Genomic DNA, 19,902 nt, shown 5'->3' on the forward strand with positions numbered 1-19,902 from the left:
CAACATGGCTCGCTACCTTAGTGGTCAATGTATGTAACGAGCTTCAGGTCCAGCCACACATATACAATAGGTGGACATTGACTCGCTAGGACTCTGAGTCACATGGAAGATTAGCCATGTGTTTTTCTTGTGCCAGAATAAATTTGCGGATGCACCAGCCACCCTCTTTTTTTTGCTGGAAAAAAGGCGACTACTCTCTTTTTCACCCAGTGCTCCCTCCTCCACAACCTTTTATATTCCCTTTCTGTAATCAACCATGGTGAATGCATCGACTGCTGACTCGGCCAATTCGCCTGAAAAACAACAGTTGAAGCAACAGGAGCCTGTTAAGCAAACTACCAACGGTGAAAACGCTCCGAAGTCTACCAATGACAGCAACAACAATGACAAGCAACCGGAAGCATCGGAAAAACAGACCGTAGCAGCACCAGCTCCTGCTGTCAATGTTTGGCAGGTTCGCAAGCAGAATGGCACCACTACTGAAACCAAACCAGCCGCTACTGCTGTGGAGACCACTGATGGTATGGTGCTTTGTCTCTCTTCCTCTTTCGATATGTGTATCAATTGGCACGGCTTGGGTCATATTGTGACGGCAAGCACGGCCCTTTTTTTCATTACGGGGTAATTCAACCTTATTTTTTGACATGTGTAGTTTCCTCTCTTCCCGCTACTTCATGGCCTGCACCTCAAGAAGCATTGGATAAGGCAAAGGAAGTTGAAGAAGAACAACCCAAGTTTGTTGCTCCCAAGAGTAAGTAGGATTGTGGGAATAAGAATTCTCGGGAATGAGATGGGTTTATTTGCCGAGAATACTTACTCTATCTCGATTATTGTTAGGCAAGGGACGAGGCAAACCTATCACCCCCAACATCACGCATTCCACTCCTGCTCCCAATGGTCGCTCTCGTTCGGGTCGTGGTGGTGCTCGTTCTGGAAGAAAGCCACGCCGTAGCAGCCAACCTCCTCGTCAAAAGTCGAATGCCAACACTTCTACTGCTCCAACTACTTCTTCATCCAGCACTACTTCCACCAGCAATGATGCTTCTTCGACTACTGCAGCAGCAACTACCAACAACGCCACTACTCAAGAAAAGTCAAAGGATGCTTCTGCTACTACTACCACTACCACCACCACTGATGCCAAGTCACCATCTTCATCAACCGCAGCATCCACCAAACCTGCTGACAGCTCCAAGTCGGATGCGTCATCCGCCGCAGCAGCTAACGGTACCACACAAGAGAGATCGGCTACTCATCATGGTCGTGGTGGTTTCCGTGGCCGTGGCCGTGGTAGAGGACGTGGTGGTTTCAATAGCCATCGTCGTTTCGATCATGCCAATGGCCGTTCCAAGCCTTATTACATCAATGTCGATGCTGAAACCCTCAAGTTTTATATTCTTCAACAAATGTATGTATATAACAAAGCAATGGATTTGATGCGTTGCTCACTCTTTGTGTTATAGTGAATACTACTTTAGCATTGACAATCTCTGCAAGGACATGTTTTTGCGTAGCCAGGTTAGTTGTTGTTATTAGGAAGTGGATAAGGAAAGGACAACAAGGATTAACGAACGTCGTATCATTATAGATGGACCCTGAAGGTTACGTGCGCATCCAACTTATTGCCGACTTTAATCGTGTGAAGGCCTTGGCCAATGATATCAGCCTTGTGCGTGAAGCAATGGAAGAAAGCAAGATTCTTCAAGTCAAGGGTGACAAGGTTCGCAAGAGTGAAGGATGGCAAACATGGGTTCTTCCTGGTGCACAAAAGTCTGCTGCTGATGTCGTCAAGGAAACGCCTGCTACATCTTCTTCATCATCAGCTCATCCTACCTTGGCTTCACTTGCTCGTCCCACACCCTCTGGTAACCCTGCCATCAAGGTGCAACAACAACAACCTGCCAATGGTGAACAACGCCGGAAATCGGTTCAACATCAGGATGAGGATGAACTTTTCGAGTTTGATGACGATTGGGTTGGTGATAGTCGCCCCAACACTGTTCAAAAGTACTACTTGTCGGATGATGATTCTGAATTTGAGGATGACGACCTTGAAATCGATGAAGATACCGTTGCTCGCATCATGATCGTTACTCAGCGCAAGCGTGATCGCACCCACACCTCGTACGATCGTGCCAAGATGAACGATGATATCACCGATATGATCAACGAAGGTCTTTACCAATACGAGAGTGGCCTTGGCTTCAACAATAGACCCAATGAAAAGGTTGGCACCATTGACCCTGAGCAATTTGCCCAGCTCAGCTCAAGTGCTAAGCAACGTGAAGCTGCCGCTGCTCCTAAAACCGCTGTCGATCCTACACCGTAAGTTTACTATTACAAGTGCACACACAAAAGCGTATTTATTGATTAACCCATGATATCATTATAGTATCAAATCCAACAAGAATAGCGCTCGATTCTATCCTGTTCGACCCGAATCTCTTCCCAGCAGTGCATTCTATGGCTCAACTCCTCGCTCAAGGAAAGATCACGATCACGGCCATGTCGGTTGGTTGTTGAGCGACCAAGCCTATCACTACAACCCCAACGATATTCTTTCCACCAGCTATGGCAAATCACCTGCCATGCATGAATTGTCTACTTCTATGGAAATGGCCCATTCGTTCCCTCACTTTGAGCATCCCAGCCATGAGTTATTACGTGAGAATGGCTTCGTCCAACACAAATACTACAAGTATCATGCCAAGGCTCTCAAGGAACGTAAGCGTTTGGGCGTTGGTCAATCCCAAGAAATGAACACTCTCTTCCGCTTCTGGTCCCACTTCCTTCGTGATCACTACAACAAGCGCATGTACAATGAATTCAAAAAGTTGGCTGTTGAAGATGCAAACCAAAACTACCGGTAAGTGTGATTTCTATATACGTGGATCACGTGTACTTACAAAGCCTCTAGTTATGGTCTCGAATGCCTGTTCCGATTCTACTCTTATGGTCTTGAAAAGCGTTATCGCAAGGAGGTCTTTGCTGATTTCCAAGAGTTGACTTTGTCGGATTATGAGAATGGTCATTTGTACGGTCTTGAAAAGTTCTGGGCATACTTGTACTATCGCAAAGACAAGAAGAGAGAGCTTAAGATTGGTGATCGTTTGAGCAGCCTGTTGTCCCAATACAAGTCTGTGGAGGACTTTAGAAATGCCAAGGCACCCGAAAAGGAATCCGAGGAATCGTACAAAGTGCCCCATCATGGTGTAAGTTGTTGTGGTTGAATACCGAAAAGCCCCCCACACTTATTAACTCCATCTTTTACATAGAAACAACGGGGTAGTGTGAGTAGCCCTGCAACTGGAGCTCCTTGAGCACTTGTATCTCCATGAACCACTTTTTCCTATTCTTTCCTTTTTTCTTTTTGCTGTATGTCACGTCCCTTTTTCTCTTCCACACACACACACACACACTCAACACAACACAACACACACCTGTCTTTTATTTCTTTCTTCATCATAGACAACATCCGTTTCTGGTCATTTACACTTATATATCGACAAAAATCCCCAAAATGTTTTTTTTCTTTTTTTTTCGTAGCTGTCACCATTGTAATACAACAAACAACCCAAAACGAAATGAAAACACCACATTCTTTCCCGCGCATGTATACACATTTTCATGGTCAATCATTGGATCATACGATAGCTCTTTCTAAAAGAGAGGGACTACGCGTAACGGGTGCTATGGATATACTCAAGTGACTTTATTTGGGGTACTACGGGTGATTGTGTTTACATCAACAACAAAGGAACCAAAATCTAATTGATTAAGCAATGCGAAGGATAATAACGGATACGAAGATTTTGGAGAGTGCCACCAGGAACGCCATCCACAATACCATAGATCATCCTCGCCAAAGTGTCAACATTGGTGCCATGTCGGGTGACATCAAGAGTGCTTCGTAGAGCAGGTGTTCTTAATCCCTCAAGTCGTACGTCAAATGATACCATCACATCCTCTTCAGGAAGATCCTCCACTCTACGATAGTCTGAAGTGATCAATTGGACAAGCATTTCTCTGATACGGGCTACTTCAGCTTGTCCTTCCTCAGTCAATGGAGGGACTTGAGGGGGTGGCGTGTGAAGGGGTGGCGTAGGAACAGCTTCACCTTCGTATGCAGTATCAAAAGAGCCATGGCTGCTTAATTCACCATCCCCATCATAGGATAAAGCTTCTTCTTGTTGTGGTGGTATGGGAGCATGCAATGTTGTACTAGAGCCACTTGCTTCAGCAGAAGAAAAGCGCTCTTGTTGTTGTTGTGGTAGTGGTTGCGATGAAACGGGTCGATTTGTTTCAGTGGCCGAACTTGATTCTTGTGGTGGTGGTGGTGTTGATTGTTGCGATGAAGCTGATCCACTGGTTTGAGCAGGAGGTGTCCCAGCTTGTTGTTGTTGTTGCTGCTGCGATGAGCCTGTACTACTACTCGCTTCAGCACGAGGACCACCAACTTGTGTTTGTTGAGGCGAAGGCGTACGAGGAGGATAAGGAGCAGCTGCACTACGGCGAGCAATTCTTTTCGAACGTCGTGAGGAAGGTCGTAGGCGATTTGGTACGTTGATACAAGAGTTTGCATGATTTCGTATTTCATCAGGTCTCCGACTGTGGAATTCACCACACAAGCAGTGGAAATCGCCATCCTTGAGACGGTTCACCGACTTAGACCATCCTTTATATCGATATCAAGTTTAATACACACATCTCTTTAACATTATGGATGCATTTGTCATACCTCCTATAGCATTGAACCTCAACGTAGTTGACCTTTGATGAAATTGCTCGTGTTGTTCCTTCGTAGTGCATTGCTGACAACGCATAATGATGATAACAGATGTATGAAAATGAGAGTAATTGATGGGATGTATGTAAGGAATGGAAGAGGTGTAAAGTGATTCATCCCATGCATACAGCGCTTATATACGAATCAGTGTCCATGGACAATGAATGGCGACAAAGAGACGCGATACGTTGCTATTGTTTAATCCAAGCTTCATCAATCTCCACACCAAGAGACAAAGACACAAGCACATTGTGAGCGTCGCACCATCACCACCACTAAAACCAAGTGTGCATTATTATCTTTGAGACAAAGGGTCATGGTCGAAAGAGCCGATACATAGGAGGAATACAATGAGCAATGCTGATCCATTATGTGTGTGTGTGTGTTTTGGTGATAATCCTATCGTTTTTTTTTATTTATTTATATACTAAAGTCAAGCATGAGAATGCAAAAGGAAAAACTACAAGCATCAATATCGTCTTGGTTGTGGGGGTGGGAATCGAGCATAGTCGTGATGGGGTGGTTGTTGCATCATTTGATCCGAGTATAATTTGCCTGTTGCACTATATATACATATACAAATACAATGTTAGAACCATTCAATCAAGGGACATATTGTTTGAAATGCTGATTACCTTGCTGCAGATGTGTACCCGGAGCGGGTAGGAGCTATCACCGATCGCAATGTTTGTGTAGCAAAATGACCCATTGGAGGTGCTGGCGAGGGTGGATGAGGATGATGATGAGGATGAGGATGCATACGAGGTGGTGGTGGTGGTTGTTGTAGAGGAGCTGGAGGACGATCTCTTAAAACAGCACGCAAGATACGACCATCTGCAATCTCATTGTCCAACTTTCGAATACATTCCAATGCAGCTGCCTTGGTAGCAAACTCGACTTCAGCTTCGCCAAATGAGCGACCTGATGCATCCAATAGCACTTCAGTGCGATACACTTTGCCAAACTGTAAGCATGCCGTCTAATGTAATAAAATGCACACACAATCAACCATCATGTCTCCCTTCACATTCATTGTATATCAACCTCCCTACCTTGACATCTTCTGCGTTGGCACCAGGATCCAAGTTGCTAATCAACACAGTGCTAGGTCCTGCTTCACCACGAATAGATAATCCATTGCCGCTACCAGTGCCTGATAACCCACGAATATTGAAAGAGGATGGCTGTTGTTGACGATGTGATGATGTGATCATGGTGGGTGAAGTGTCCATTAATCCTGATGATGAAGATCCACCATAATCTCGTCTATCATGCCGAGCTACCGGTGAAGCATATCGAGGATGATGATCATTGATGTCCTCGTTTCCTCCTCGACGTCCTGTTGACTTGGTGATGACGATCTTGGCTGGATCGAGTCTGCTGCTACCACTGCTGCTGCTCGATTGCTGTGTTGTGCTCTTTGGTCCAAGGCGGTTGGCAAGCGATGAGGTGGAGATGGGCTTTTTGGTGACAAACTATATATTCACAATGAGGTCAATGCAAGCTTCTACTTGGTGGGATCGAACCAGATGCTGCTTACTCCTCCTCCAGGTACTGGATTGATACGCTTCAAAATTGAAGACCCACTCGATGACTTGGTGATAGTTTTTGACTTTGGATGGATGGCATGGTGCGTGTTTCTTCCTAATCGGCTGCTATCGTTGGAGCTGTACCTCGTTGACCCTGTGGAAGTGGGTGGTCGACGTGACGATGGTGTAGGACGTCGCTGCGATGTCTGTGATCGAGGCTGGGGCCGTGATTTGCCACGCTTTGCGATAATATCGTCCAAAGAAGAATCAAGATCCATGAACGTTGAGCAAGTGTAAAGAAAGCCGGTACGTAGGTGCGTGTGTGTGTGTGGGGAAGATGAAAAGCGCGAGCCGAATGCCGCAAGTGGACTATGCTGAAAATTTACCATGTATGGCGCACTCCGTATCCCCTCACTCCAATTGCCCATTTACATAACCTAGCAACATGATTCAATGAGAAACCATCAAGTTTATGCAATAAATATGAACATGGGCATTATACTCAAAAACAAGTACAGGGTACAAGAACAAATGAAATTATAAAGTTGATATAGATACATAGTAATCAAGGTGCGATCCATTGAGTGACGATAGGACTGGTTCCAAGAGTGGGATGCAGCACGACATACTTGAAAAAGTACTCTAAATCGCGGCGTCGTTGCTCCACAAATGCTGGTGTGAACTTGCCTATAAAATGACATCAGTACAAGTGAACATGGATAACTCATGCAAATGACTTACCAACCACCTTCTTCGGAGGCAGCTTGGGAATACTACTCTTCAATCGTGGATACCGTCTCACAAGCTCTTCTCGCAATTCAACAAAATCCGAGTATCGTTTACGTACTGAAATGGGTGGTCCCTAAATCACGAATAGCATTGTTGAGCCTCTTGTCATGTAGTCATCCACACACAATCCTTGTTACCTTATCACTGAGCACTGTACAACTATAGCAGATATAGCTTCCATATCTACATCCAAACCAATAAACCATGTTAGCATCATCAAGTAAGTATATGACACTTGTTGTCTCTCTCTCACTTACCCTACACCTATCCTGATGGGCTGATTGACGATGGCATCACACGCAAAAATCTCTTTACGGCCTTCGTTATCATCTTTGAAGAAATTGATTTGCGCCTGAGCACCTGGTAATGGCGTGGATCGTGTGGATTGTAGCCCCTTGAATAGTGGTAGCATCCGAAGACGTCGTGCTGTAGAAGTAGAAGGTTGTACTGGTGGCCATTCTTCTGCCTATGTTTGGTGTATGTATACTTTGTGTTATCATATGACATGTCATACTTCTTCTTTCACCTTCTCAATGCTTACATGGATAGAACGTCTTCCAAATGAGCGTTCTTCAGTGTTTTGTGTATTGGTGGAGGATGATGGTTTTGGATGATCATGCAATGGGTCTTGTTCCTCGGGTATCTGAGAGTTGATAATGCTTGACGAGATGGATGATGCGCTGGAACCAACCGATCGTTCTGGTAAAAGCAGTAGCGGCGGTGAAGATGACATTGTAGTTGATACGGATGCAGTACTACTCGTTAATGCGGGAGTTGATTGTGTTGCTGATAACTTCATAGGTGGTGTCAATAGTGTTGATGTCGTCGATGGTTGTTGTGATGATGATGATGATGATGCATTGTTGCTATCCGACAATACTACTGGTGGGAATGTGACACATGGCAAACTCAGCATTCCTCGAAAAGAAGAAACCCCTCTAAAGGAGGAGGAAGAATGGCCCAACACACACACCCATACACACAACCCAATAATGAACTTACCAGCAGTAGCACGCTGTAGTTGACGTCGTACATCCTCCATGGTCCTCTCAGTCCTTTCAGTCCATGTCGAATCCTCGACTACCGCACTCTTCTCATCGACTTCATTCTGGAGTTGCACGAGCTTCTTGATGCCGAGATGCAAGTCGTGTGTTGCTTGATGCAAAAGTCCTGTCGATAGGTTGCGCTCATGTTGCTGCTCCCGCTGCTGTAATGTAACCCACGTGTCTTGGCATAGTTCAATAAGCTCATTGAGACGTTTCGAATAGTCCATAAAGATATGGTGGTGAAATAAAAGTAGCTGGAAAGCTGGGTAAATGAGCCTCTCTGCATGTGCTGTGTTAAATATCCATTCATTGCATCAACTCAGATTCCCAAACTTGGTGCTACTCACTCACACAAACACCAAGAGCCACAATTATTAATAGCTGCTATTGCGTCTTCTGGTAATAAACGCTTATTGCTTATCAATTCAATGTTTGGGGATAGCCAAGTTGAAGATCCACTCATAATGCATTTTACGTTTTGGTATGCCAACAATCATTTGGCGTCATTCTTTTGGAATTTCGTGGCGTTCTTCCTAATCATTGATCATAGAGAGAAGCAAAGCGACTTTCACAGATGAGGGCGGCAAGTCAAGTATGAGTCGATACGAACATCCCAACAAGTAACAATGCACAGCGGGAAGATGTACATAAGAGTAGCCGGTTATAGGAATCCATGGCAACCACTTTACCAATACAATAAAGATGGTTTATTTGAATACATGTTATCGATGCATAATACATACATTATATATAGTTGGTGGAATGATCTATTCTCTCCTTTGGATAATGACTTCACCAGCGGGCATGGGCATACGAGGATGTGTAGGGAAGGTAATGGGACCCTTGGGGGTAAGCTTGTAGTACCGGATGAGCACAGATACAATGGTTTTGATTTCCTGGATTGCGAACCAGCGACCACTACATTGATTCAGCAATAGTTGAGCAATGGATGTGGATAATGTATGTAGCCATCATAGGAATCTACTTACGGGCATGCATGACGTCCTTGACCAAACATGAGGAAATCATCACCAATCTTTGTTGATTGACGATCCAAACCAACAAAGCGGAAAGGCTTAAAGTCATGATGATCACCAATAGTGTCGCGTTGAATCTTAGCATCACGGTGGTTTCCCCACATGTTGATTAATACATCGTGTCCTAAAACGAATCAAGTTAATATCTATTGAGAGGTTGTTACGTATAGCTGTTATTATACCTGGTTCAATCACAGCACCACAAGACAAAGTGATGCGAGATTTGCCAACGTATGTGTGAGGAAGTTCAAGGTATGAGTTGCGAGAACGCATGGCTTCACGGCATACACTATCAAGCTTGACCAAGTCTTTGATCACTTCACCAGTGAACAACTTGGTGGTGTCACTATAATCAATGTTGGTGCCATAGTGCTTTTCGAGGACCTCGTTTTGTTCTTCCAACAAGACGTCAATGATCTCTGGATTTTGCATAATACGATAAAGGACGATGGTTGAGTTTTCGCTGGTGGTGTGGATTGAAGCGAAAAATAGAGCAAGAAGCCATTTCACAGGAAGGATGTGGCGCTTTGGATTGTCGAGAGTGAGATTGATGGTTTCAATGATATCTTGAAGAATATCTTGCTATAGTAGTAAACCAAGTATGAGTATTGATTTAGCACTTGAATGATTGTAAAAGGACTTACAGGTCTATCCCAATCGCCTCCCTTTTCGGCAGCAGCCAAACGCTTATCAATGACAGGGCCAAGTGCGTGGAGCAAATGTTGTCTATGCTTGTTAATTGCCTTGCCGTACTTGCCGATATACCACATGCGCAAACGTGCTAGCGATGGGAATGCATCCATAATATAGCTGCTTGGGCCAAGTTCACTGCCAATATCAATTGCAATGTTTTTGCATGTTTCAACGACAGCATCGTCAGCTGCAAGCTCGGTGCCCACAAAAATGGATGCACTGGCCTTGGCGACCATGTGCTGTAACAAGGGGAATAAGTGTACCAATTCCTTGGGTTCTATACAATGCAAAATTAGTTTCCAGGTAGTCTCCGATGTAACATGCACACACCTTTAGCATCACCAAGCTTCTCATCACCACCAGCGGTTAACTACATATTCACACGTGTTAATGATGAGAAAACTGGTCCCTGGATCATTTTAGCACATGACACATACATGTTCTACTACACGGGGGGTGTAGTGCTTCATTTCCTTGGTCAGGTGCTTCATGACCACCATACGGAATACCTCGATATCAACGTCTTGCAATGTTGTATCGGTCAACAACAAGGTATCAAAACGCTAAAGCCATATAAGTCTTCCATGTGATAAGGGAACCATGATGTAAACTTATTACCTTGCCGGTGCCTTTGAGAAAATCGAAATCATTGTTGAGGAAGACCTCGCGTACATAGCGATCAGAGACCACTGTATGAATCTGTTATAGATAATTAAGGTTAGCTCCCCTGAGGACTAAGCTTGATTACCGGTACCCATGTACCGCGCACTTTTTCCCGCTTTTTCCACACTTGCCCTTCCAAAAAGATGCACCCTGAACACTGGGCCAAGCTTGGCTGTCCATTTTTCGATGAAAGCTTGTGGATCATCTCGGTATTCTCTGGTAGAGCCAATGATTGGGAATGTATATGGCACCAAAGGCACACCATTGTTGCTGCCTCTTAATCGCGACTAGAATAATTATCCCGCCAAAGAAAGAAAACAGAAATGAAAAACGGGATTTGGTGTCAGTGGTGGGTCATCATTCTTCCCTTTGTTCTCTATAATATCATTTACCCCAAGTGAATAAGCAGCACAGAGGGAAACAATAGCAACGGAGCCAGCAATAATGCCGGATTGGGCACGGGATGGGTTGTCAAAGAAAGCGTTAATATGCTTGTTGTCAAGTAGAGAAAGAATGTTTAAAGAGGACATGGTATTGTAGTTAGATGTTTCTCCTTCACTTTTCAATGGTCCAAGAGGGGACCTCCCCTTTTTATACCTGTATGCAGAGCGTGCGCTGGGCAGGGCCACAAATAAGGCGCGCGGACTTATGTGTACCGGATATACCGATAGGTGGGTATGCAAGATTCCACAGCACATCAACAACAACTCCTGGTACATATCGCCTATCATGCCAAGAGGAGAGGAACAGGATGTCCATACCCATAAACATCTTGGCTACCATGGATTTGTGTATATGCGTGATATCATTGTTATGTCAAATCAGGTAAAAGCTGTTTGAAACAACAATCACATTCATCCTTATACATGCGCGCACACACATACACACACACGCACACGCACACGCATATAAACTTCCTCTCTCTTTCGTTCCCTATCCATGTTTATTGTTACCATTGTTTGGTTTTAAACATGCCTCGTCTTCAAGTACGTGTTGGTAATTCGATCGACACCTTGTACCCAATCCCGATCAATGCTACACAACCCACTGCAGTACAAAATGATTCATTTGACGGATTTATCAGCGTTCATATCCGCGATCATGAGCCTCCTTCCACTCTCCTCGACCAAATCAACAACAACAACAATGCATTCTGCATAGCAATAACCGGCAAATTTCTTTTACAAGGAATGACAACAGATGATATCTTATTCGGCAATCAATTTGAGCGAGCTTTACGGCTGCCCACGGGTACAAGCTTAGCACTACGGTTTGCCCATTGGTTCGATCCGGGATTGGAAGCCAACTTGTACGCATCTCAACCTCGTGCTTTTTCGCCATTGGTGGTCACCATGAATCGACTTCAAGTCCAACATGCCGATTTGGACATTGTAGCAAAAGAATCCAGTCGCTCGGCCATAAACGAGGATGTTTCAAGTGTCGCACAAGGCCTGACAGACGCCACGCAACGTCGGGCTTACTTTGCCAATGCTGCCCATCGCCAAGATGTTGCTGTGAAACCTGATCAAGTGTGGAGTATGCTCTTCACCAATCCTTACATTGATTTCAATAAGGTCAGCTGCAAATGTTGTTGGTATTGACGCACTTCCATTGCATTTTCTCATGAATGTGGTTGTTTGCATAGTTTGTGGTACACTTGCCCATGTTGGATGTCGATGTTCTCAAGTATTGGGATGGACAAGTAAGAAAATGATTTCATTGTGTTGCGTATTCATTGTATGTCACTGAAACGGGATGATGATGATTACATAGCCGCTTCGATATTATGCAAAGACACGAGATGACATGACCACCTTTTTCATTGTTGAATTCAACCTCATGCAAGATGACAATTAAATGCCTTCCGCCCCCCCGCCTCCTTCGCCCACTTTGTGCATCCTTGGGAAAGGTAACCCAAAAATATCCTTCGGCACTCTTCCGATTACTACCACGTGCTAATTTACTCGTGATCAATTTATGTAGGTCGCTAGGCGCTGTTGTTGGTTGCTAGGTTACCCTCGCTAAGCTTTAGAGTGACAGTAATTGTTGAAATGTTTACAATACATTGCACAGCAGCCATAAAGATAAGGATGTTTTCATTTGTGGAAATCAAGTCATCGAAGACAAAACCTGGATTGAGGTCTTAATAAAGAATGGATGTTACAATGCTTGTTCAGCAGTGATACGGATATTGGGATCGCCATTGAAACTTTTATACAAGAGATCAGCAAATTGCTTGTATGGCAAAGAGTTTTGTTGTGGAAGTTGAGTCTCGTAATATGTAAATGAGATAAGCCTAGATCATGTATATGGCTGGAGCTATTGTATCTTCTCAATGTTGTTGAGCATCATCCACCTATCCGCACAAGTATCTAGAATCAAAGCATCGCTCTTTCCTATCACATTGATGCATGGTCTACTTGTTCTCTCTGCCGCCGGCATAAAAAGTGTACCGTGGGTGAGTCATGATGTGAGTAGTAAAATGGCTGATCACCTTTTCCACTAGGGCCAAACACTGGTGGCCTTGCTTTATATGAAACAGGGGGTTCACCAATGAATGCATAATTTAAAAAGGACATTGCCATTCGACCAGATATCGCAAGGATAAGATCAACTGAGATTGATACAAAATGACTTCTACATTACAGGCGCATCATGGATCATATGTATGGACGACCTTGCGAGACAAGAAAACCGGGATTGCGACCCAAGCTTCATGCAATTTCAAACAAGATACTTTTGGATGTAGCAATCATTTTGGGTTATTAACCATAACATAGTCAACTAGGAAAGAATGTCATACGGGCTATCATAGGCGGACCTTACCCTAGGCATATAGGGGAAATCTATTATGCACTCTCCACCAATAGGATCAACCATTCAACTCTGCCCCTCGCTTTGTGACACATACAAGTCTTTCTGTAACTTTGGCTCCAATACGAGCGAGGCGATTGACAATGAACAAATACCTCTTTTCATATAGCATGACGCTTACAGCATATGTAAAATATGAAGGTGTCTGTATCTCTAGACTTTACAATCAAACGTGGGGTCTTTAATAGAACAGTGTTGCTCGGCGGGGTCGAAAGCATATACTGCCCCAAGTCTCACGTTCATCATGGGTGAACCCAGCTTTGACCAATGTCGCTACCAGCCAAAAAATGCTTGTGCTCGTCGTCAATAGGTCGACCCCCGGATCCAATTTGCCTGGTGACGACATTTGCGAAATCTGGGATAGGCAACCTTGATCGTGAAACTTGCATCCAAGGTGCAGTTGGCCAAGCCGAGCACATTGCTCTAATAAAAACCCCACGTTTGATTGTAAAGTTTGGAGATACAGGCGTCTTTATGTTTTTACTATGTTGTAAATGTGATGCTATATGAAAGGTGGTCTTCGTTCAGGACATACTTATGTCACCTACAAAAATCACCTTTTAAGCAGCAGGTGGATTTATCAGTCTTGATTTTCCATTACTCCAAGATGCTTGACCACTTTATCAGCTTGATCAATCATGACAACAATCCCCACGCCCAATCATATATAACAAGGCTCTTTGCATCAACACTACCATACACCCTTTCTTTCTACCTGTATGCATTTCATCATCAACAATGGCCTTTGGTAAGTCTCAAGGGCATTCTTTATTATGTGCTCCCCAAAACGAGGATACTCATGCATTCATCTTTTTTGTTTTCGTCTATGTAGCTTACTTCATTGCTTTACGCTGGGTTCCTTGATGAGCCCTTTGGGGTAGGTATAACCACCACTTATGTATTAAACGAATGCCTGGACTGATGGGAAATTGAGACTACTTTGTAGGTGACATGAGTACATGGCCATCTTCCATGACTACAACAAATTACCAATCATGCTTATTATCGGCGTTACCAACATAACCATGTCCATATTGAGCAAGGCAGCTTCATGTGATGACTTACCTTTTGCAAAGGACGTTGTGAGCCATTTTTGGGACACGTTGGTTGATCATATATCATCAGAGCAACTTAACCCGTTGGCAGCACTGGGCGTTTTTCTATGTTCGCAATCCAACTCAATTCAAAAGCTGGAACACGGGCGACATGATAATACTGTGAAACTCTTGTACACGATTGCATTGGAGCACTTGAAGCACGTATCAGGCTGTGAGGATGAAAAGTTCGAAGGAATCAAGAATATCTGCGACCGAAGTTTCAAAAACAAGTCGTTGTTCTGCATCTTCGGCTACTTGACAATGAACAAACAACTCTTTCATATAGCATCGCTAGTAAAGCATAGTAAAAACATAAAGACGTCAATATCTCCTAATTTTACAATCGAGCGCGAGGGACTATTGTTGTGTGCCATTACTATGGGTTTATTATTGTTGAAAACAAAAGCGTCTATTTAAACCTGTGTACAGCCCGCTGAGAAATGCCACTGCCTATCGTCTATCAACGTATGAACAAGGAAACTTCAACGAATGCGATGTGACAAAAGGAGCAAGGTGTCTTGATACAACGATGTAGGAGATCCCTCCCATTCAAAAGCCTTCCTCCCTTTCATTCCAGAAACGAACCAAGTGGATTACATAGCAGCGGGAATCATTGTGTCGTTGCATCCTTGGTTGCCGCCATCATAAACATCGTTATCCATGATTGTAAACTAGCTGCTGTACGTGCCTTGACTCCAATACTTCAACCATGTCGGCAAACCGCCTTTCGTCAAAGATAGAAGCTCTCTGATCCATGCCATCCAAACCATCATCATCATCAACCGTATCCAGGTAACATGATCCATCCTTCCTGCTGACGACATTTCAGGGTCGCCAATCACTGTGCTTGGCTGCACCCATCCATCCATCCATCCATAACCATTGCAAGTCCAACACGTTGATTCAAAGAACTCCCGTGATCGCTTGATGACATCCCTTCCTCTTCCATCCGGCTGTTGGTCAACCACTTCCTTGGTCATTTTCTATCGCAGCTCAACCAGATGAAGAAAGTTCATATGGCATAGAATAGTTGATAGCTGATATGGTATCATCCATAGGAATCCGTACGTACTAAATCACGTTGCTACGCGTAAATAAAGCTGCTTCAATACAATGGCTATCTGCTGTTCGCATAAAGAAGGCTGCAAGGTAGGCTGCTGCAATGAATGCTGTAACGATTGATCGTGACAGAGGAGTGTGTAAGAGCGTGTGTTGTAGTTGAGTGAAAAGAAGATTGTGTACACGCCATGGACTTGCCATTCAGGCGAACGCAATCGGAACAAGACAGTTGTAGGCTTGACATGATGGGTTGAAGCAGGACAATCGTTCGCAAATGGTAGTTGCACTTGAATGGGGCAACGATTGAGAATGGGAGGAAAGAGGCAAGAGGATGGGAGTGGAAGACCTGGAACTCAAATAGATTTTTCTCAAGTTGGATGATGTTTCTTTGTTTGAGTGTTGCTCTGTCGAAAACTATCTGATCAAGAAAGTTCAATGATGAGAATGATGGGCTGGAGCAGGACAATCGGTCACATGCATTGTTTAGGGCGATAAAGGTGAATGGGAGGAATGGGCTATCAAGTGGCAGTTTACAAATAACGTACCAATTTGATTCTTCTGATATTGGATGATGTTTCTGTGTTTGAGCATTTTTCATTCAAATCTCGTCGCATCAAGAAAGTTGAATGATGGGCATGCTGGGCTGGATCAGGACAATCGTTCGTATGCATTGGATTGGACAACAAAGGTGCATGGGAGGAATGGGCTATTAGCTGGCATTTTGAACTACTCCTAAATAGTGTACAAGAATCATGCATCGCCTGTGCTGAATGACTCAAGTTACACAAACACGCGCTCTGCATCTTTTGCTATATTATAGTCATACTACTTTACATTAAACAAAGACCACTTCTCATATAGCATCACGCTTACAACATAAAGGTGCCAGTATCTCCAAACTTTACAATGAAACGTGGGGTCTTTAATAGAACAACGTGCTCGGCTTGGCCAACAGCACCTTGTGTGAAAGTTTCGCGGTCAATGTCGCAAACAGCCCAAAAAAATATTTTTTGGTCGTCGTCGTCGAAGAGGTCGACCCCCAGATCCAGTTTGGCTGGTAGCGACATTGCGAAATCTGGGATTGGCAAGCTTGATCATGAAACTTGATCCCCAGGTGCAGTTGGCCAAGCCGAGCACATTGCTCTATTCAAAACCCCACGTTTCATTGTAAAGTTTGGAGATACAAGTACCTTTATGTTTGTAAGCGTGATGCTATATGAGAAGTGGTCTTTGTTCATTGTCAAGTAGGTGGACCCTGGCAGAGCCAAAGATGCAGAAGGACCACTTTGGGTAACTCAGCTAAAAAGTCAGGACTTCAGGGACAATGCATGACAGGTACGCAACCACTCACTTTATGTCATACATTGGCAGCTAATAGCCACTTTTGTGCATTCCCAACTTTTGTGCATTCTATTGTATGTGAACGATGCTCCTGCTCTAGACATTCATTTCCATGATTAAGTAGGTTGATCCGAGCTGATTTGGTTGAGTTACGCTCACACAAGATTACATCAGTTGAGCTACATCGAGCGTGCTTTTATGTCAGAGTGATGCCAATCTCTCTTTGACTGCAGCTCAGTCAAATCAGCTCGGATCAACCTACTTTAATCATGGAAATGAATGTCTGGAGCAGGGGCATCGTTCCCATGCAGTGGATCTCGCAACAATGATGATTGGATAAAAGTGGCCGTTAGCTATCAATACATGCCTGTTCCTAGATGATCCATAAAGTAATTATACATTGACCCTTTCATTCATGCAAACGTAGCTGTGTTACACAACACGACCCTCTGCATCTTTGGCTCTGCCAGGGTCCACCTACTTGACAATGAACAAAGACCACCTCTCATATAGCATCACGCTTACAAACATAAAGGTACTTGTATCTCCAAACTTTACAATGAAACGTGGGGTTTTTATTAGAGCAATGTGCTCGGCTTGGCCAACTGCACCTGGGGATCAAGTTTCATGATCAAGCTTGCCAATCCCAGATTTCGCAATGTCGCTACCAGCCAAACTGGATCTGGGGGTCGACCTCTTCGACGACGACGACCAAAAAATATTTTTTTGGGCTGTTTGCGACATTGACCGCGAAACTTTCACACAAGGTGCTGTTGGCCAAGCCGAGCACGTTGTTCTATTAAAGACCCCACGTTTCATTGTAAAGTTTGGAGATACAGACACCTTTATGTTTGTAAGCGTGATGCTATATGAGAAGTGGTCTTTGTTGATTGTCAAGTAGCTAGACCATGGAGAGTCAAAGATGCAGAGGGTGTGTTTGTGTAACTTGAGTCATTCAACACAGGCGATGCATGATTCTTGTACACTACTTAGGAATAGTTCAAAATGCCAGCTAATAGCCTTAGTCCTCCCATTCTCCATTGTTGTCCAATCCAATACATACGAACGATTGTCCTACTCCAGCCCAGCATGCCCATCATTCAACTTTCTTGATGCGATGAGATTTGACTGAAAAACGCTCAAACACAGAAACATCATCATCCAATATCAGAAGAATCAAATTGGTACGTTATTTGTAAACTGCCACTTGATAGCCCATTCCTCCCAATCACCTTTGTTGTCCAATCCAATGCATACGAACGATTGTCTTGCTCCAGCCCAGCATGCCCATCATTTAACTTTCATGATTCGAGCTAACCTGGTACTAAGGTAATGGCTGTTGTTGGATCATCATTATCATGCAAAGTGTAAAATGGCACACACCCTTTTGCTATACGTGAGGATCATCATTTCTTTTATTTACGTGTACCTATTGTCTATCGTGAGGGTGATGATGATAGTGATGAGTGAGTTGTGTGTTTGGGTGGATGGTGTGTATAGGGTGATTGAGTGGCCTCAGTGTAATAGCAGTAGGGGATTTAAACTTGGGGGACAGCAGCTCCACGACTTGAGACAACGCTTCTCTTCTTTTTCTCCCTCCTCTGCTTTTATCCAATGCACGACAATGGGATCAAGGTAATGTACTATATTAAGACTGCTCGTGTTGGTTGTGAGGTATTAAGATAGTTGTGAACATGCATTGTCAGGGAGTGAGTGTGGAGGAATGAGCGTGGTGGGTGGTTGGCTATTGCCATGGCAACATGGTTGCTTCCTCATGTTCGTTGCTATTCTTGCTCTACTTGGTGTCAACAGGTACATTCAGAGTCCAATGTTGCAGTCGAACTGGTTCCATTGACGTGTTAGCTTGTATAGAGGGCAAGTTGGTATCAAGGCGTTGGCTGGTTTGGCTTCTTGTTTCGGCTCAAAATCACTACACCATGGTTTTCGCTTTCCAGCAACCCAACAACAAAGGTCTTTATGTGTATGAACAAAGGTATGTGCATCGAACAAAGACAATGGAAAAGGCGTTTATTGTAATAATGAATGCTGCTATTATTGAATAGGTTCTTGGTCAGGTAGTGCAACTTTGGGCATCATCTCTCATTGGGTTCGACTCCCAGCCTGTACCTTTTGGCCACTTGATATAGCTATTAGAGTACTGTTAGTGATGCTCACGAATGCGTAAAAAATATTTAAATGATAAGGTGGCAAATTAGCTTCCATGGAAACCCATGTACTGACAAGGATGGCCACGCGAAGGCTTTGCCGTCACCCTCTCCCCTACGGTGCACCAAGCCGGATAACGGGGGCTGCCATTGTAAACAACAGCATCTTCTACAGGTGCTGCTCAAGCCAACATGTTCGGTCTGATAAAAGGATAGCATCCCACGCCAACAGAGGCCGACCCATAAGAGCGAAAAGCAATACATGATCCCATATCTACCACAAGGCCACTGAGTAACAGTCTGACTTCCAACGGCTAAGGCAGTAATCATTAAATGCAATTGATAGGGCCAAGATAGGGCTGACCACACTGTCGCATGTAAATCATAGCTGCCAACGATGCTTTACACAAATGAGCAAGGCACCATCCCGTTCTACCCATAGCAAATAAACATCCGCCATATCAGTAGTTGCTGCCATCAAGCGACCTTTTTGGGTTGGCGTCATCGGAGAGACACATCATGCACTGCAACAAATAAATCCGGTCTTGATGAAATAGCATACGTGAGGATATTGACTTGCCAAGAGAACGTCCAAGGTATCCATACAAGTACTTGAGGAATGATATCCACCATGGCACCGATAAAAACATTGCTCTGAAGATCCACCGATAAAGAGACGACTTGCAGGTAACTGATTTCCAAAACCATGGAAACGGTATCCTTGACAACCACAACTATAAGATAGAGATCGCTTGCTTGCTTCTGAGACACCCACCCAAATTCAAATGTTGATCTTCGTCTTCCAATTCAATAGGATTCGCCA

At 44.1% G+C, this 19,902-nt stretch overlaps 6 protein-coding genes across 6 annotated transcripts; 2 read left to right on the plus strand and 4 right to left on the minus strand.

The window, feature by feature from the left end:
* Nucleotides 1–256: 256 nt before the first annotated feature.
* O0I10_003441 (uncharacterized protein) lies at nucleotides 257–3,320 on the plus strand (the record flags this gene model as incomplete). Its single annotated transcript, XM_058483512.1, has 8 exons — nucleotides 257–521; nucleotides 653–751; nucleotides 838–1,408; nucleotides 1,464–1,518; nucleotides 1,589–2,325; nucleotides 2,393–2,866; nucleotides 2,918–3,212; nucleotides 3,276–3,320. 8 exons carry the CDS (start codon nucleotides 257–259, stop codon nucleotides 3,318–3,320), a joined length of 2,541 nt encoding a protein of 846 aa, XP_058345711.1.
* Nucleotides 3,321–3,767: 447 nt separating this feature from the next.
* Nucleotides 3,768–4,823, minus strand: O0I10_003442 (uncharacterized protein; the record flags this gene model as incomplete). Its single annotated transcript, XM_058483513.1, has 2 exons — nucleotides 3,768–4,675; nucleotides 4,739–4,823. 2 exons carry the CDS (start codon nucleotides 4,821–4,823, stop codon nucleotides 3,768–3,770), a joined length of 993 nt encoding a protein of 330 aa, XP_058345712.1.
* A 432-nt stretch (nucleotides 4,824–5,255) lies between these two features.
* O0I10_003443 (uncharacterized protein) lies at nucleotides 5,256–6,593 on the minus strand (the record flags this gene model as incomplete). Its single annotated transcript, XM_058483514.1, has 4 exons — nucleotides 5,256–5,349; nucleotides 5,422–5,765; nucleotides 5,839–6,261; nucleotides 6,327–6,593. 4 exons carry the CDS (start codon nucleotides 6,591–6,593, stop codon nucleotides 5,256–5,258), a joined length of 1,128 nt encoding a protein of 375 aa, XP_058345713.1.
* Nucleotides 6,594–6,880: 287 nt separating this feature from the next.
* On the minus strand, nucleotides 6,881–8,377 carry O0I10_003444 (uncharacterized protein; the record flags this gene model as incomplete). The annotated part of the gene is made up of 6 exons (XM_058483515.1): nucleotides 6,881–7,002; nucleotides 7,057–7,177; nucleotides 7,242–7,287; nucleotides 7,362–7,570; nucleotides 7,646–7,983; nucleotides 8,107–8,377. The coding sequence occupies 6 exons, from the start codon at nucleotides 8,375–8,377 to the stop codon at nucleotides 6,881–6,883; spliced, it is 1,107 nt and encodes a 368-aa protein (XP_058345714.1).
* Nucleotides 8,378–8,917: 540 nt separating this feature from the next.
* On the minus strand, nucleotides 8,918–11,073 carry O0I10_003445 (uncharacterized protein; the record flags this gene model as incomplete). The annotated part of the gene is made up of 9 exons (XM_058483516.1): nucleotides 8,918–9,068; nucleotides 9,140–9,311; nucleotides 9,370–9,769; nucleotides 9,832–10,157; nucleotides 10,211–10,250; nucleotides 10,318–10,443; nucleotides 10,499–10,579; nucleotides 10,675–10,830; nucleotides 10,936–11,073. 9 exons carry the CDS (start codon nucleotides 11,071–11,073, stop codon nucleotides 8,918–8,920), a joined length of 1,590 nt encoding a protein of 529 aa, XP_058345715.1.
* A 441-nt stretch (nucleotides 11,074–11,514) lies between these two features.
* On the plus strand, nucleotides 11,515–12,400 carry O0I10_003446 (uncharacterized protein; the record flags this gene model as incomplete). The annotated part of the gene is made up of 3 exons (XM_058483517.1): nucleotides 11,515–12,117; nucleotides 12,189–12,245; nucleotides 12,317–12,400. The coding sequence occupies 3 exons, from the start codon at nucleotides 11,515–11,517 to the stop codon at nucleotides 12,398–12,400; spliced, it is 744 nt and encodes a 247-aa protein (XP_058345716.1).
* Nucleotides 12,401–19,902: the final 7,502 nt, after the last annotated feature.

Source organism: Lichtheimia ornata (genome assembly GCF_029851405.1).
Source record: "Lichtheimia ornata isolate CBS 291.66 chromosome Unknown scaffold00011, whole genome shotgun sequence".
Classification (NCBI taxonomy): Eukaryota; Fungi; Mucoromycota; class Mucoromycetes; order Mucorales; family Lichtheimiaceae; genus Lichtheimia; species Lichtheimia ornata.